Source organism: Equus quagga, chromosome 5 (assembly GCF_021613505.1).
Source record: "Equus quagga isolate Etosha38 chromosome 5, UCLA_HA_Equagga_1.0, whole genome shotgun sequence".
In the NCBI taxonomy this organism is placed as follows: domain Eukaryota; kingdom Metazoa; phylum Chordata; class Mammalia; order Perissodactyla; family Equidae; genus Equus; species Equus quagga.
The window spans coordinates 46,360,318-46,377,821 of NC_060271.1; the positions used below are offsets into that span (position 1 = coordinate 46,360,318).

The following is a 17,504-nucleotide window of genomic DNA, read 5'->3' on the forward strand; positions in this document are numbered from 1 at the left end:
CTCGTCCTGTGAGCAGGCGCCGTCCTCCTGAAACTCCATTACCCAGAAAGCCCGGGGAAGCGAAGGCGGGGGGGGGGGGGGGGGGGGCCCTATCTTGTGCGCAGGCGCAGCGCAACGGGGTGGGGTCGCGCGCGCGCGATGTCCTGGCCCGGCCGGCCTGGTTGTCATGAGAGCGGCGGCCGCAGCCCGGGTGATGAACGCTGGCGGCCGCGGATTCTCCTCTGCTGCCGGCGCCGCTGCGGCTCGCGGGTGCGGGCCGGCCCGGGGCGGCGGAGGAGGTGCCACCTGAGCTCCGCCGACGGCGTGGCGCTACCGAGGGGCGGCGGAGGGGGTCGTGCGGGCGGAGGTCCGGGCGAGGCCTGCGGTCCTGACAGGTACCCCAAGCTGGCCGGGAGCGCGGGCGCGGGCGCGGGCCGGGGCACAGGCCCGGGCGGGCTTCAGGCCCAGGCCTCGCGGGTGTGGGCCGGACCTGCTGTCCGGAGGGCCGGCGGGGCGGGGTCCGGAGCGCCGGGCCGGGTGGGCGCTCCTGCGCGCTGCGTCACCGCCCCGGGCCCGCCCCTGGTGCGCCCCGCTCGGTTCCTGGATTTAGCGTCGGAGCCTCTTCTCGGATCCCCCCTACTCTGGACGCTCAGCTGCGGTGACCCAGGGCTCCATGACTGACCAAAATGCGGGAAGAAGGTGGCTCTGCCCCAGGCGGCTTCCGTCCTGATCCCCCGCCTTTTTTTCTTTTTTTTTTTTTTGGTACTCTTAAATTTCAGATATTCTGGGATTTCAATCCTTAAAATTACTTGACCAAAAATCATTTAATTGTGTAACATTTACTCTTCTTAGAAAGAAAAGTGGAAACAAGTTTTGTCTCCTAGTCTTGTAGCAAAATGTTTGGAAGTTGCTAAATTGTTTCAGTTTAATGCATAGATGTCGGTACCCCTGATACGTATTGACAGGTACTTTCTAGAAGGAGCTCCGGAGTTAGCTTCTTCGGTGCCGGGACCAGTAGGTGCAGTAAGGGAGCGGTGGGGAGGGAGCGGCTGCTGCTTGGGAAGAAATGCCATCTGGAGCTTGCTGGGGACGAGGACCGCTCCTGTGCACCAGGACAGTTGGGGCCCCGCGTGCTACTGAGCACCCAGCAGAGCTTTGGTTCTTCTCAAAATGTTAAGGGTGATTTTTATAGAGCCTAAGAATAGCACCCTTTAGTGACACCCCCAAGTATCTCTTGCAACACTTGAAGGTTTTACACAGAGGACCCCAGGGTGCAAGGGGGAAGGGCTTTAGATGGGCGTGGCTAGAAAGGAATCCTTTTCCAATCCTGAAACTGAGGTCACAACGTTGCCACCTGGTTCGTAAATGCCAGCACTTTGTTTTGGATTTATTGAAGCAACATAGTATAGTGGACACACCTCTGTTTCAACTTAAGAGGCCCTATGTTTAAATCTTAGCGTAGCAGAGAGTACTGGTCAAGGTCAGGCTCTGGAACCTGACCATGTGACCGGCTGAGAACAAACCCTGCCTGCAGGGCTTACTAGCTGAATGACCCTGGACACGGGCCTCTGTGTGCCTCAGTTTCCTCCTCTCAAAGTTGGGGTGACGAAACTCACATCAGAGTTGTTAGGAAGGTATCAATCTGTGTCAAGTGCTGAGGACAGTCCCTCACCCGCTGAGTGCTCTGCGGGAAGTGTCCATCTGCCGGTGAAGGGCTGTGTGAAGGAGTCAGTCTATACACATGTGGTTAATACGAATAGTATTCCGCATTTTAAGATAGATAATCACATTCAGTTGAAAATATTTAATAGACACCTACTATTTTCAAGGTGGGACAGGAAGGAACAGCCCCTGCCCCTAAAGATCAAAGGATTTGGTGCATTCAGAGCAGAGGGATAGACTTTAGAATTCAGAACAAGAAGTGAGGCTCAGAACCACAAGCTGAGTCAGGACACGGAGTCGGCCCTTTGGCCCTGGACAGGGAGCCCATCGAGGGTTCCTGAGCTAGGGCATAGATGGTGGTGAGCTGGCTGGGCGTGAGGAGGGTGTGTCGGCAGGAGCACAAGGCGAGTGGGCAGGGGCAGCGCTGCAGGTGGGGAGACCTGGCCGTGGTTACTGTTGTCTAAAGACAGTGAGATAGAGAAAGAGAGACAGAGGAAGAAGAATTGCTGTTCCAAAGGCAGGACCAATGAGACTTCCCACTCGATGCATTGGGAGGGGGAGGCAGAGATGCAGAAGTAGATGGCGGGTGGAGAGGGCGGGTGTCGAGAGGATTCCCCTTCCTGCCCGGGGTGCTGGGAGCGCAGGTGGGGCTGTGCAGCGCACCGTGGATTAAATCACACTTGTCCATTTTTTATGCCTGCTTTTCCTGGTTTTCTGGGTTAGGCTACTTTAATTTTCCTCTGCTATACTATAACATCTGCAGTGAACTTTGTATATAAAAAACTAGATCTTTAATAGTGGTTTATCATTCTATTTTTAATGCTTTTGTTTGTACATTCCAAGAAACATTAGATGCCAGCCAATGATTGATTTATTGATGTGCTCTTCTTCAGGTTCTCAATGAAAGTAAAAGAAAGATCCAGCTCATGCATCCAGCATGTTTAAAAGGCAAAATTTCATGTGAGGTGTTTATATGTTACTTCCTGTGGAGAATTTCAGTTAATAGTATGTCCTACCCCAGAGAATTTTCTGGAAAATTCTTTATCCTCTGTTTTAGTGAGGACTCTTTTGGCTGCAAATACTTAAACCTAACTCAAACTGGAATTTGAATTGAAGAGGAATTTGATTGGCTCAGTGACTGGAGAGTGACCAGAAGTCCATGAGTAGTTGGGGTTTTAAATGTGAACCAAAGTCTCGCAGGTGTCCATGCCTCTCAGCACTACTGCCCCCGTCCCCCCGCTCTCCAGCAGCACCTCCTGCCTGGTGGCCTCCAGCAGCTCCAGGCAAATGTTATCCCACTGCCACAGGCCCAGCAGGAGGAAAGCTGCTCTCTCCCAGCTGTGCCAGCCCAGTCCTGGGATTGAGTGGCCTTGGTCCACTGGGTCCTGTTCTCATGTTCCCATCCCTGAGCCAGTCACTGAGGAGCCACGTGGAGCTCCTGGAAGGCCCACGCCCGGGAAACATGCCCGCTGCAGGCAGGGAGCTGAGGAGCGTGGGGTGGGGTCAGCAGCCCCGCAGATGTGGGTGTGGGGAGGGCATAGTCACCCAGAGAAATTGGGAGTGAGGTGCTGCTTTCAAATGAGCAGGCGAAAACAGACATCACAGCGTCTACCTTCAGAGCGATGATGTTTAACTATGAACAAAGTCAGGTTCACTGAAAAATCATTCAGCCAGTGTGTAAATATCTCCTAGAAGTCAGTCACTCACCAGGCTCTGCAGGCACAGTTCTGTACTTACTGTGTCTGTCTGTACTGCTCTCTCTTCTCTGGTCATTTTCATTCAGCAGTTATTATTACGTGATTGATTAAACTGCTCTTTTTTGTATAACTTATTAACATGCTGATTGTATTAGTTTCTTAACTAATATAAAAAACTTAGTACTTGTGTCTTGGCAAAAAAACTTTTGTTTTTGTCATACAAAGTACCTCAACCTGGATGGCTTAAAATAACAAAAATTTACTCTGGAGGCTAGAAGTCCAAAGTCAAGGTGTCAGCAGGGCCGTGCTCCCTCTGAAGGCTCTAGGGGAGGATCCTTCCTGCCTCTTCCAGCTTCTGGTGGTCTCCAGCAATCCTTGGCATTCCTTGGCTTGTAGAAGCATTGCTCCAGTCGCTTGGCCATTGTCACATGGCCTTCTCCCTGTGTGTGTGTGTCTGTGTGTTTTTTCTTGTAAGGACACCAGTCACATTGGAGTAGGGCCCACCCTACTGCAGTATGACCTCATCTTCACTAGATTACGTCTATGGAGACCCTGTTTTCAAGTGAGGTCACATGCACAGGTACCAGCGGTGGGACTTGAATGGATCTTTTTGGAAGACACAGTTCAACCCACAGCACTGGTCATGCTCTCTGGACATATGTTCGGGAGAAGTTGAGACAACTTAAATGATACTTTAAGTACAAGTAGAGGCTCCTATAAAAAGCACTTAAGAAAAAAACAGACTCTTTCAATGTGATGGAAAAATTCTGAATACGTTGTGAATTACTTTGTATGTTAGCAAGGCATGACTAACACTTTCCGTGTTATAATATGGTTAGAATATGTTGCTCAGTTCCTTTATTCTAAAGCAGTCTTTCCTGCTCTTATAAACAGCCCCAGCTCACAGAATGCCCCACAAGATTGGATTTGTAGTTGTCAGCTCGTCTGGACACGAAGACGGCTTCAGTGCCCGGGAGCTAATGATCCATGCACCGACCGTCAGCGGGTGGAGGTCACCGAGGTGGGCTGGACAGGGGGCCATGGGCTGGGGGTGGCACGGGTTCTGAAGGGCACATGGGCTCCTTTCATTCTAAGCTGCTAATTTTATTATAATTCAGACATGAGAACCCCAGGATCATCAGATTGTGCTGCACTGTCATCTGTCTAGTTACGTGATGGATTTTTTCCTTGTGGTTATGTTTTTAAGGAAAGTTTGTTGGATCTTTTTCCCTTATCACATTAACCCATACTCACTTAAGAAAGGCACAAATATGGACGAGTAGAAGGAAGAAAAGTGGTCCCCCATGGTGGTTTAGCCATGTTCCCTGACCATGTGCGGGTATCACATCCTCATCCGTGTTCTGGACGGAAGTTTGTGTTTGCAGATTTCTTGCTTTCATGTTTATGCTCCTTGGTAAATATCTTGCATCTAACTGCTTTTGTATAATGCTGAATTTTAACCAAAAAGGTCTCTTTCGAATTTGTCTTGAATATTTGCACACCTTTATAAAAATGTTCATTACTTGAGTAATGTAATACTAGTTAGTATTTCTCTGAAACATTTGAGTCTTTTCCTGAGAGATGTTCACTCTTCACCAAAGGCAGAGTCAGAGTTGTTGAGCAGCCGAGTGCCTTCTCGGGCTTCGTGCACGTCGGTGGTGTCGGTCCTGTGAGGCCTGCTCGCCTCGCGCTGCCTCACCTCCCCAGTGTCTCTGCTCCTCATGTCACCCACCTGGTCCCGTCACCTCAGTGTCCTGGCTCCTCATGGTTACCCACCTGGCCCTGTCACCTCCTCCTCAGTGTCCCTGTTCCTCATGGTCACACACCCAGTCCTGTCACCTCCTCACTGTCCCTGCTCCTCATGACTTGTTTTCCAAGTCTGAGTAGAAGTACTATTTGCTCCTAACTTGTAAATGTGTAAATATGTATGATATTTTAAGTTCAGTATATATACTTAGGACTTGCTTTTATTCAGAAGATATGTTGCTGAAAAGTTGACTATAAATTCCATTTAAAATTAAAATCTGTTTTCCTTTTGGAGTTTTTGAGGGGACCCAACAGAGACTCCCGTTCCCTGCCCCAGTCCTGCATGAGCTGAGGAATGAAACAAAAGAGGAAAGCAGCTGGGGACAGACAGCTCGTCTGTCGCTGATGAGGCTGATACTGGGGCAGGGGCTGTCTGTGCAGGCAGGTGGGCTTCCTAGGACCAAACCCGCCATGGCCGTGTGCTTGCCCAGCCAGGGCAGCCTGACCTGTGGGAGCCGGGCCGGAGGGGCAGCGTGGGAGCACACCCGTGCGGGCAGCTGCCCCAGACTCACCGGTCAGTCCAGCGCTGCCTCTCCTCCGGCGGCCGGGGCCACAGTCATCCACAGATGCACTCCCCTTCCCCGCCAGCACTTCCCTTCAGCAGAGTCCTTCCTGCGGACTGCATTTGTGCTTACCTGTGGATTAAAGGTACTTACATACACAGAGACGGTACCCCGTTAGGAATATTTATCAAGACAGTACTAGTATGCTGCGTTTGTGCATTGACATGCATCTCTTTAAGGCGTGAGCTGTAGTCGTTTTAGTAGTTAGCTTTCAGACTACACCAAAGAAAGGGATATATGTACCTTGGTCACCACAGACTCAACCTCGGTTTCGCTTGGGGTCTCCTGAATTCAACACAGAGTGTTCCCCGAGGTCAAGCTCAAAGCAGGAAGGCAAAAGAAAATACCCTCCAACTGCGTCCCCTAGAGAGAGGACGGGCCACTCTGTTAGCCCAGGTCCGAGAGGGCATGCTCCAGGCCCTGACAGATGGCTCCCCTGGGCCGGCCTCGGGCGTGCCGGACGCGTGGGAAGCTCCTCCTGTACCCTTCCACGACCAGGAACTCGAAGAGCCTAGACTCTGGAGGGTGAGACACGCTTCTCTAAGAGAGCCAAAGCTTATACCAACCACTAGAGCCTCTGGGCATGAATGTTTTTATTGCCAAGTTATTTTTATTCAAAAAGAAATCTAGAGCTATCACTTTATCTTGAAAAGGTAGATACATACTAGGCTTTTTAAATGTATTGTTTCATTTTATAATCAGCTTGAAAGATGTTTTTGATTCATCTATAAACTATAAGCTACATTTGTAGCTAAATCTTTTTTTTTTTTAAGATTTTATTTTTTCCTTTTTCTCTCAAAGCCCCCTGGTACATAGTTATGTATTTTTAGTTGTGGGTCCTTCTAGCTGTGGCGTGTGAGATGCCACCTCAGCATGGCCTGACCAGCAGTGCCATGTCCACGCCCAGGATTCGAACCAGCGAGACCCTGGGCCTCTGAAGCAGAGCATGTGAACTCAACCACTCGGCCACGGAGCCAGCCCCTAAATCTTTTTTTAAAGGATTTTTAAAAGTATACAATTTCCAGATTTTGTCAGTTGTCTCAGTTTTCTTTGAACGGCTTTGGAGGGGTTTTTTAATAATAAAGGATTTAATAGATTACTAGGTGTCCTTATGTCTAGAAGATCTCACCACAAGTTCTGATGTTTTCAGTGTCCAAAGCAGCATTTGACTGCCATCAAGGTGAACAGCATCTGTGTCATGAGCTGCCTGCTTTCCCACTGCTTCCAGCTGCCCTCCTGCCCCAAAGGCACCTGTCTTAGAACCTTTGCATTTTGAGAACTCGGTGTTAGGAGGTACCCGGCGAATGTGCCCCCGGAATTAGAGTCCATTCCATCCGTGGCCACCGGCCCCACTTTCTCATCACACCCTCTCCCTGTCCATCCTTGTACGTCCCTCAGAGGTAAACATAAAGCTTTCCACAGAGTTGCAGCCATTCAGCCTGCTTCTTTCTACATCTTCCCTCTTCTTTTGTTCTGTCCCCCGAGGGTTGGGGTGCTCACCACGTGCCTCCTGTGATGCTGGGTGCTCATTACTCAGCAGTGAGCTGGGGGGAGGCCCCAGATGGCCTCACCACTGATAGGCCTAGTCATTCTCTTAGAAGCTTAAGGATACGTCTGGGCTACTAGGTGGGTGGCAGTGCCACTGCTGAGGTGGGAGAAGCTGCAGAAGGAGGAGACTAGTCGGTCTGGGCAGGATGGGGCGGCTGGGGTCAGGAGTTTGTTTTGTCTGTGTCACATCTGGTGTCTTTCAGATGCCTATATGGAAATGACAAGTCGCCAACTAGACTACAGGATGGGACTCAGGGCGATGTTCAGTTGGGGTTCTTTGATAAGCACGGGGCTGATAGGATCCGCCATGGTGAGTGTAGATGGAGAAGGGGGCCCGGAACCTAGCCCAGGGGCACACTGAAGGCTGGACAAAGGGAGGGAGGCCTGAGCTAGGAGGAGAGCCAAGAGGGGGTGGTCCTGTGGGCTCAGTCACGTGGGCTAAGTGAGGTCAGGACCAGGAAGCCCACATTGCACTTGGCATCATGGAGGTCAGTGGTGGCCTTCACAAGAGTGACAGGGAGGTGTGGGACAGAAGCGGCCTGCAGGGTTTGGAAAGGGGGGCTTGAGAAAGCTGCCCTGGTGACTGCAGACGGCTCCTGCATGATCTTTGCTGAGGCAGGCAGCCAAGAAGTACAGCCAGAGCTGGAGAGGGGTGCAGGGTCACAGGAGGGTTTCTAGAGTGCGCTTGTCTATTGGTGGGAGTGGTCGGGTAGAGAGAAAGGCCAGGTGAGTCCGGCGCTGGGACCAGCTGCCTCTGGTGCAGTTCAGCTGGGTGAGTGGGGAGGGTGGGGCTGCTGGGAAGAGAGGTGGAAGAGATGTGATGAGAGGGGCCGGGCAGAGCCAGTGGGCAGGAATGCACACTCGCGGGGGCTCTGAGCTCACGGAGAGCAGTGATGCTATTGGTGGAAGGGCCTTTCTCAGCTGACCCATCCTCAGTGCTCCAGTGCCCTCGATGCTGCTGCTCCAAGTGCACTGATGCCCCACTGTTGCATTAACCAGCGCTTGCCAGCTCAACATATGTAGCATATACTGTCTTTAAGTATTGTGCTCGAGTGCCTCGGTCATGACCATATATTGCAGTGTGAGGTCTTTGCTGACACTGTGGTTCTCTACCCAGTTCTCGTTTAGGTTTTTAACATGCTACATTGCTTCTAAGCAAAATTAGAAGTCCCATGTGGACAGTTGTGGGCTTCTCTTCCAGACTGCTGAGCACACATGGTCGGCACTCCTTCAACTCTCATTGTTGCTTTTCACTCATAACTCGGGATTCCGTAAGCCTGTGCCTTTCCTGAAGTTTAGGTTCCTGCGGAAAGTCCTTTGGTCTGTCTTGCCCACTAGTACAGCCCATTAAGACTGATATGTTTGGGGCCGGGCCAGTGGTGCAGCGGTTAAGTTCGCACGTTCCGCTTCTCAGCGGCCCAGGGTTCACCGGTTCAGATCCCAGGTGCGGACATGGCACTGCTTGGCACACCATGCTGAGGTAGGCATCCCACATATAAAGTAGAGGAAGATGGGCACAGATGTTAGCTCAGGGCCAGGCTTCCTCAGCAAAAAGAGGAGGATTGGCAGTAGTTAGCTCAGGGCTAATCTTCCTAAAAAAAAAAAAAGACTGATATGTTTATCCCATAATAAACTTCAGGTTTCATTTCAAACCATTTACTAGCTGCCAAAAGTGTGATTCATGTTGCGTGGCAGGGAGATCAAATCAAATTTTAACTCTGAGCTTCAGCTCCCACCGGCAGAGCCGGAGAGAGCAGGACTAGCATCGTGGGCCTCTTGTATCCTCAGTTCCTACAGACCTACCGTATTACGGGGAAGAGTGGGATGCAGACATCTGAAAACCCTCTGCAGTCACCGTGCAGAAAAAACAAAAATGTATTTGCTTTCAGATTTTGCCAGTTTCCGCAAGAAATTGTTCTTCAAATGGTAGAGAGATGTCGAATAAGAAAACTCCAGTTACTTGCTCACCAGTATATGATCTCAAGTAAAATTGAGTTCTACATCAGTGAAAGCCTGCCTGAATATTTCGTACCGTATCAAGCAGAGAGATTTCGCAGACTTGGGTAAGAATGAAATTTAAAATTTGTTGTGGTCACTCCTAACCTGACTAATTGCCTCAAAGCAACTAAAAACTAATGAACTGCCCCTTGCCGTTGCGAAACTTGTCTTAAGAAGAATACTCATTAGAATTTGATTTCTGGGCTTTTTTCCTAGGTGGTTTTCATTCTAGACCTAACTTTTATTGAAACACATTGAGTTCAGTAGGAGAAGAGGGGCTGTTTTATTGACAGCATGTTTGCATATCAACATGGTTCTTGGGTTACGTCTTCTCTTCTAGCTATGTCTCTCTCTGTGACAACGAAAAGACGGGCTGCAAGGCCCGGGAGCTAAAATCCGTGTATGTGGATGCAGTAGGCCAGTTTCTTAAGCTGATTTTTCACCAGAACCACGTCAACAAATACAATGTATATAATCAGGTGAGACTCACGCGCCTCCGCCTTCGCCTGCCCCCACCTCTTCCAGGATTGCGTCGTCCTGTACCTCTTAGTAAAGGCACTTCCAGAGTCTTCTTGAAGACGGTCCCCTTTATGGAGAACGTGAAGCTCCTCTGGAGCTGTGCTGTCCACTCAGGAGCCGCTGGCCACCTGTGGCGTGGCACGCTGGGAGCACAGCTAGTCCAAGTGCAGGGGGCTACACACGTCAGCTAGACGCTGGACTTCAAAGACTCAGTACGCAAAGAAGAGTCAGTTACACAAAGAAATGATAATATTTTGGATATATTAGGTTTAAATATATTATTAAAATTAATTTTATCTATTTTTAATTTTTTTTACTGTATCTACTAGGAAACTTAATTGCATGTATGGCTTGCATAATATTTCTCTTGGACAGTGCTGTTCCAGATAAACCCACTAAACCTTTACAAGATCAATCCCATGGTAGAATGGGGAATGTGGTTTCCTGTTGCATGCAATCCAGAATCTCTCCAGCTCCAGGCTCCCAGCTCTTCACATCTGCCCCCTCCCTCCCGTTCATTTTCTGGGGACATGATTAGTGCAATGGAAAAAAAGTGTGTCCAAAGCAATCTTTTTTTTTTTTTCAAAGATTGGCCCTGAGCTAACATCTGTTGCCAATCTTCTTTTTTTTTTCTCTTTTTTTTGTACTCTTCTCCCCACAGCCCCCTAGTACATAGTTGTATATTGTAGTTGTAGGTCCTTCTGGTTCTGCTACATGGGATGCCGCCTCAGCATGGCTTGATGAGCAGTGCTAGGTCCGCGCCGAGGATCCAAACCAGCGAACCCTGGGCCACCCAAGTGGAGCACATGAACCCAACCACTGAGCCATAGGGCCGGCCCCAAAGCAATCTTTTAATCAGCACAAATATTTACAGTACTCCCTTCCCCTCTAAGAGAGGAATGCAGCCATTCCAGCATATAAAAGTCTTATACCAACCAGTGAGCTGAAGGAGCTCTGAGAGCGAGTTACGCTGCTTGGGCCATTGCAGCAGTTTGTGACAGTAAACTGGAGAATGATTCTTGACCTTTTTCTTCCTCCACCCCATCTGCTGTGTTCACCAGCAACATCCCGGTTCCTTAGGTTCCTTAGTGGTTCTCAAGGAAGGGAGGGTCTGAGAAGGGGACTCCGCCCCTCAGGTGAGAATCCCTGACTTCGGCAGACCAAGCTGTGTTAATTGAGGTTTTCATTTCGTTGTGTAATTTACCAAGATCATGTAGCTGTGACCTCATATTTAACCTTGAATGAATGGTTCAATGCGAGGCTATGTTAGAACTTGGGAGGTTTTTTAGCTATTACCGTTTTAGCATCCTTTAAACATTAAAATAGCCATTTTGTTCAGCATTAGAATATTAACTTATATAATTTATAAAAATTATTAATAATAATTCTCTACATTAGCATGACAAATTTTCCATTTAATGTGCTTTCATGTACGTTACCCTATTTGTTGCCAGTGTAGGTCAGCAGCTTGGTATAAAGGAGGTAAGTCATCACAAACATTTTATACTTAATTTCTGTTGATTTAACTCTTTCTTAGGTTGCTCTGGTTGCAATAAATATCATTGGGGACCCTGCAGATTTCAGTGATGACAGCAATATTGTAAGTTTGAGAAGCTTCATTCCTAAAGAAGAAAATTTATTTCTAACAGGAGGGGATCATTTATTTATGTCACAAAAAGTGCCATCTTAAAAATCTTTGTAAAATTTTCTGGTGAATAACTATCAGATAATTTTTAGCAGCTAGCATATTAATCTTTGTTTTACTCAAGAATTTTAGTTGTCCCTCCAAAAGACTAGGATCACTGAAGCTTGCTGACATCCTTATATCACATCAGCTCTTAGTTAAGGTTTTGTGTTGTTCCTTTTTTTCTCTGAGATACTAAGCAGAACTCTTTGCTCCCAAAGACCTCTAGAGAGAAGCTGATTGACCATTACCTGGGGCACAACACCGAGGACCCAGCTCTGGAAGGAAGCTGTGCTGGGTAAGAAACTTCTCCTCCGGGTCAGTAAAGTTCACTGACCCCTTAAAGGCACGGCAGCGTGAGTCATGTCCAAAGGGTTCTGGACTTGAGGGCCTCTACGTTCGGTTTACGGCTGGGTAAGCCACTGATGGGATTGTCTTCAACACACTTACAGATTAAGGTCACTGTTTTATTTAGCACATCTCCGTTTATTGCCCTTCACAGATGACTTCAGTTCTCGTGTGTTCAGGTATTACGAGAAAGTTCCTAAAATGCATTTGGATAAAAGATCCGTCAGCCATCTTTTGATATGTTATTGGCACAGGCAAATTTATAGGTAATAATTAAAGGTATTAATTGACCCAAATTATCGGTTACTAAAGATTTCATCTTATGTCTGCTTTAAAACTTTATTCTTGGGGGCCGGCCCGGTGGCACAGCGGTTAAGTTCGCACGTTCCGCTTCTCGGCGGCCCGGGGTTCGCTGGTTCGGATCCCGGGTGCGGACATGGCACTGCTTGGCAACCATGCTGTGGTAGGCGTCCCACGTATAAAGTAGAGGAAGATGGGCACGGATGTTAGCTCAGAGCCAGGCTTCCTCAGCAAAAAGAGGAGGACTGGCAGTAGTTAGCTGAGGGCTAATCTTCCTCCAAAAAAAAAAAACTTTATTCTTTAAGGGAGTGAGAAATACCTATATCAGTTTTTATAAGTACCATTTTTACCAATTCCTCTTTACATTCTTCACATTAACAATTTTATTTACGTATTTCTTTTACTGCCTCTTGTTTAGCAGTATAAGCACTCTTGGTAGGTCCAGAGCGGAGGGCGAGCTGAGGAGCGCTGGTTCACATGGTCCTTCTTACCCTCTCTGTTCCCTGGGCACCTTTTGGGACAGAGAGCTCCTTCAGCGCCCTTGCCACGTGCCCACTCTTTATCAAAGCAAGGGGTCCCCATTCCAGAGGTTCCCAGCCTAAAAAAGCAATACCCAGCTCCCCTTCAGACAGCAGCTGCCTGATAAAGAAAAGATAAAACACTTAGATTTTAATCGACATTTGGAGTTTGTCCACAGCTTTTGGTTGGTCACTTGCATATAGTCCAAACTTCTGACACAAAGTAATTAACACTTAAGCCAGGCTCTTCAGTTTGCGTAAAATATGGAGTAGATTCTCCATATGTCCCGAGCGCTTGCTGGGGGGGCCATTGGCTCTGCCAGGTATGTGCACCAGTGGACAGTGAGGACAGGGAGCCCTGCTTCCTGCAGAGGCCGCCCCGGCCCCTGCGGCCTGAGCTTCACAAGGACTCAGCTGAGGCAGACCAGGCGGTCACAGCGTGGTTGTGAGTGTGGAGGGCTTAGAAAGTGCAAGCTGTTCTTAGAATCGGTATAGCAACTAGTGAGAAAAGTGACATCGTGCCTACACCAGCTCCTCAGTCTCTGCCTCAGACCCTGCCTGTGCCTCAGGGAGTGGCAGCAGCACCCTCCCTGCCTTCTGGGCAGGGTTGGAAACCTGGGGCCACTCTGTCTCTCCCCTCCTGTCCCCTGACCCGTGGCTCAGTGAAGCTCGAGCCAGGAGAACAGGGACAGCCACACTCACTGGGTGGTTTCAGTATCTCCCATGGAAGGTCTTTGGGTTATTTTGATTCTGATTAAATCAGTTCTTTGTCAGGTTAGCCAGTGGGGACAGGAGACTGCAGTGCGCCTGTCTTGCCTCATCCCGCTGGGTTTTTCTGCAGGTGAGGCGAGGTCTGTGAAAAGGCTGTGCACCGAGAGCCTGAGCAGTCCTAGGCAGGAGTCCACTGGTTACCGCTAGGGGGCCTTCTGTGTCAAGTGGCGAGCCTGGTGCCTGACGCTGCTCATGGCCCTGGAGTCCTGACATCGTTTTTTCCTTTGAGGGATTAATAATAAAATGAAGTCTTTGTTTTCATCTCTAGGACTTCAAGGCAAAGCGACTTACACTTAAGAGTGTAACATATATTTAGATAAAAATGGCTATAGTGACCTTGTAGAGACATCGAAACGCACTGCAGTAGTCACCACTGAGATGAGTTGATACTGTTCACAGCTGCCTGCGCCTCCCGGCCCCCAGCCTGGTGCTGTGCTGTGAGCAAACTGCCTGAACTGAAGGAGTGGGGAAGTGTTGGGGACACCGGGGCGTTTTGAAAGGTGATGTAGTCCTGTGCCCTGTTTAAATTTATTATTATACGACCAAATTTTTTATGACAAATAACATTTTAATTGAAATTTACCTATATATAAAGATATCCAAATCAAAGTTAACAACTAGCTTATTTCATGACGGCAGGCTGGGAGCCTTCGAAACTTGTCCTCTACTTTTGTTGAGTAGTTAGACTGGCATTATTGTTCTAAATGTTAGACCCAAAAGAAAGCCACTAGCCTACTATAGAATTTAAAAGAAAGAATAGAGGTGATACTAATCAGAAATGGGTTATTCAGGTAACTAAAAAGCTCATTTATTCCTGGAAGAATTTTTCTGGTCTCCTACAGGACTTGATGGTGATGGCACACAGTCTGACACTCAGAGGTAAAAGCCCCTAGTAGCAATTCTCTGTCTTTAGTGTTCATCACAATCACTGTGGGGCTGGTATGAAACATGGATGCCTGGGCACCACTTGGCGCCACCAAGTCAGACTCTCAGGGAATGGGGCCTGGTCATCCACGGGCTTTGGTTTTGGTTTTCCCCATCTACAAACGGTCCACATGCACTGTCCTATCTTCTGTGCCTAGAACAGAGCCTGGTGCAGAGTCTGCATTCTGAGTACTTACTGAATGAGTGAATGAATGAATGCAGCAGAGGCTCAGAAGCCTCAAAGTGCAGTCTGATTAATGGTCAGGAGCATAAGCTGCGGTGTCAGAAAGACTCACTTGCACTTCAGAGCTGTGTGACCTGAAGCCTGTTCCTGAGTTCTCTGAGACTCCATCTTCTCAGGGAGGAAATCCTCCGGGAGTGGCCGTGGGGAGTGCCATCTTCACGACCGTTGGTGGATCTTCAGCATTGAGCCTGGAGGGCTCCCCACCACTGTGCTATCATGTGGATTGAAACTGGCTCTCAGTTACTCGCTTCTTTCCTTTAGGAAGTCTGACTATATTTCTCCACTGGATGACTTAGCTTTCGATATGTACCAAGATCCAGAAGTTGCACAGATAATACGCAAATTAGATGAAAGAAAACGTGAAGCTGTCCAAAAGGAGCGCTATGACTACGCCAAGAAACTGAAACAAGCTATTGCTGATTTGCAAAAGGTATGGCTTCTGGAGAAAACCGTTTTTCTTTCCTGCCTGTGATACGTTTTCTGTTAATTACCATAGTACATATGTTAAAACAAACAAGCAGGTTACTAGAAGCTGCGGGAGTCAGTGTGGTTCAGAGATCCAAGCAAAATGAAGTGATGGGCAGACAAGGCGCAATAAAAATGTAAGTGAGGGGGCCGGCCCCAGTGGCACAGCGGTTAAGTTTGCACATTCCGCTTCGGTGGCCTAGGGTTTGCCGATTCAGATCCCGGGTGTGGACCTACACACCACTTGTCAAGCCATACTGTGGCAGGCATCCCACCTATAAAGTAGAGGAAGATGGGCACAGATTTTAGCTCAGGGCCAGTCTTCCTCAGCAAAAAGAGGAGGATTGGTGGCAAATGTTAGCTCAGGGCTAATCTTCCCAAAAAACAAAAATTATTTAAAAAAATAAATTTTAAAAACGTGAGTGAAAGCATATTCTGTGCCTCTTCAGACTCCCCTCAGACATCATCCTCAGGTGCCGTGTTGCTATCATAAGATGGTAGAAAAATGTAAGAGATGTTTTAAAATCACCATGAACTCGGGCTTCTTGGAGCTGCTGCAGTGACAGGCAGCACAACCTTTGCAGGCGAATGTGGTGTGGCCCCTTGGTTCTCCTGTGTCCTTCCCTCCTCCCCACCACATCTGTAGATGGCCCTTGCCACTGTCGTTTAGGCGTCACCCTAGAGATTATCTTTGCCCCTGAGGTGAACTGACCGTGTCTGAGACAGAAAGCAAACGCGCTGTGCTTCAGGTCGGCGAGCGCCTCGGAAGGTACGAGGTGGAGAAGCGCTGCGCGGTGGAGAAGGAGGACTACGACCTCGCCAAAGAGAAGAAGCAGCAGATGGAGCAGTACCGCGCCAAGGTGTACGAGCAGCTGGAGCTGCACAGCCTCGCGGACGCCGAGCTGGTAGGTGCCCAGGGCTGCGTCCAGCGTGGACAGACAGAAGCCTCCAGAGAGTGCAGTGGTGGAGTTCACGAGTGTGTGTTCATAGAGCGGAAAGGCTTCGTCGTGCTCAGGCAACAGCTTGTAGGTCACTCAGCTCCTGCGTCCCTGTGGCAGGTGGGCTTTCACGGTAACGTGCTGGAGCAGGCAGATCCACAGGAGAGGAGGGAGGGAGAGTCGGGCCGGGGAGATCCCAGTGAGTCCCTTCATCACCCTGGCTCTCGGTTTCCTCATTCGTAAAACGCATTGATGACAGCCCTGCCCCGTGGACCTCCGGGGCGCTGTGAGAGCGTAATCCTGACAGCTGCAGCTTGTTGAGAATGTGTTTCGTGGGAGGTGCTCTGCCTCTGATCTTTAGAAGCCACACGGGCAGGTTGTAAGGATCCCACATTACAGATTAGGAAACTGAGGCCCAGAGCCACAGAGAGGAGTGGCTGAGAGTGCAGACTCAAGCTGGACTGCCTGGGCTCAAATCCTGGCCCCACCGTTCCAGCTATGTGATCTTGGATTAATTCCTCATCCACTCTATGCCTCAGTTTCCCCGTCACATTTACAACGGGGGTAGAAATGGTGAGCATTAAATGAGGTGCTGCCTCTAAAGCACTGGCCAGCATGCCCAGGGCACGAGAGCTGCCACGTCAGCTGTACTGCTTACTTGACAGAAAATCACCTGCTTTGCAGACACAGAGCAAATGGCAGTGCTGGGTTCTGAACACAGTCTATTTTGGGTCCAGCCAGGGGGCTTCCTGCCACTTCTCGGCTGACACGTCCACTTGGGCGTGCTCCCACACTGTGGTGCCCCATGCACTAGGGCTCACCATCACACTGGTGCTTGTGGTGTGCAGTCACTTCTACAGTCCACACAGGAACATGGAGAGGCAGGTGCAGGACGTGACAGGACCGTAGGACATCTTCAGTGTAGATTATCGCTCCCTGCCTCCTATTCTTTTGCTCACCTGGTGGCTCTGGTGTGGCAGTGGCACTGGATTAAAGCTCCTGTTTTTTCCCCAGATGCGAAGGCCTTTTGACTTGCCCCTCCAGCCCCTTGTTCACTCTGGCAGTCCTCGCCACCAGCCAGCAACGCTCTCGCTACCACAACAAGAAGAAAGGGTGACAGAAAACCGGTTTGCAGACCCTTTCCCCCAGGAGAAGCCTTCGTCACATTCCCTGGACATTTCTCCGCAGCACCCCACAGGGGACTGGGCGCCGCCCACCATAGACCCTCCTCGCAGGACCCATGTAGGTAACTCAGTTTCGGATTATGTGCAGCTTATTCAGCAGGCATGTAGTGAGGACCTGCCTTGTGTGGGTGCTTTCCCAGTGCTGGGATGTATCGGGGTACAAAACACCACACCCCTTCCTGCCCCACATTCCAGGAGAGGGAGGTAAACATCGAAGCCAGGACACGATGACATAAGCAACCAGCATGTGGTCCCTCCTCACTGGGAGGCCCTTCTGGAGCAGACGTGCCAGGCCTCCCAGCTGCTTCTGCCCCGTCAGCCAGTGGTCTAAGACACGCTTCGTCCTTCCGAGCCTC

At 49.4% G+C, this 17,504-nt stretch overlaps 1 protein-coding gene across 6 annotated transcripts in view; it reads left to right on the top strand.

The window, feature by feature from the left end:
• The first annotated feature begins 236 nt into the window (after positions 1-236).
• The window catches only part of CEP104 (centrosomal protein 104), a 41,593-nt gene continuing 24,325 nt past the window's right edge, over positions 237-17,504 (top strand). Inside the window, exons 1-10 of one of the 6 annotated variants that reach the window (XM_046661080.1) lie at positions 241-374; positions 2,535-2,646; positions 4,233-4,359; positions 9,145-9,318; positions 9,594-9,732; positions 11,310-11,372; positions 11,678-11,754; positions 14,823-14,991; positions 15,776-15,931; positions 16,979-17,206. In XM_046661080.1, the coding sequence (XP_046517036.1) occupies positions 2,568-2,646; positions 4,233-4,359; positions 9,145-9,318; positions 9,594-9,732; positions 11,310-11,372; positions 11,678-11,754; positions 14,823-14,991; positions 15,776-15,931; positions 16,979-17,206 (1,212 nt within the window). In that variant the 5' untranslated portion in view covers positions 241-374; positions 2,535-2,567. Of the gene's footprint in view, positions 375-2,534; positions 2,647-4,232; positions 4,360-5,459; positions 5,793-7,202; positions 7,566-9,144; positions 9,319-9,593; positions 9,733-11,309; positions 11,373-11,677; positions 11,755-14,822; positions 14,992-15,775; positions 15,932-16,978; positions 17,207-17,504 lie in introns of those variants that run through there. The other 5 variants (XM_046661083.1, XM_046661081.1, XM_046661082.1 and 2 more) reach the window with 5 other exon arrangements.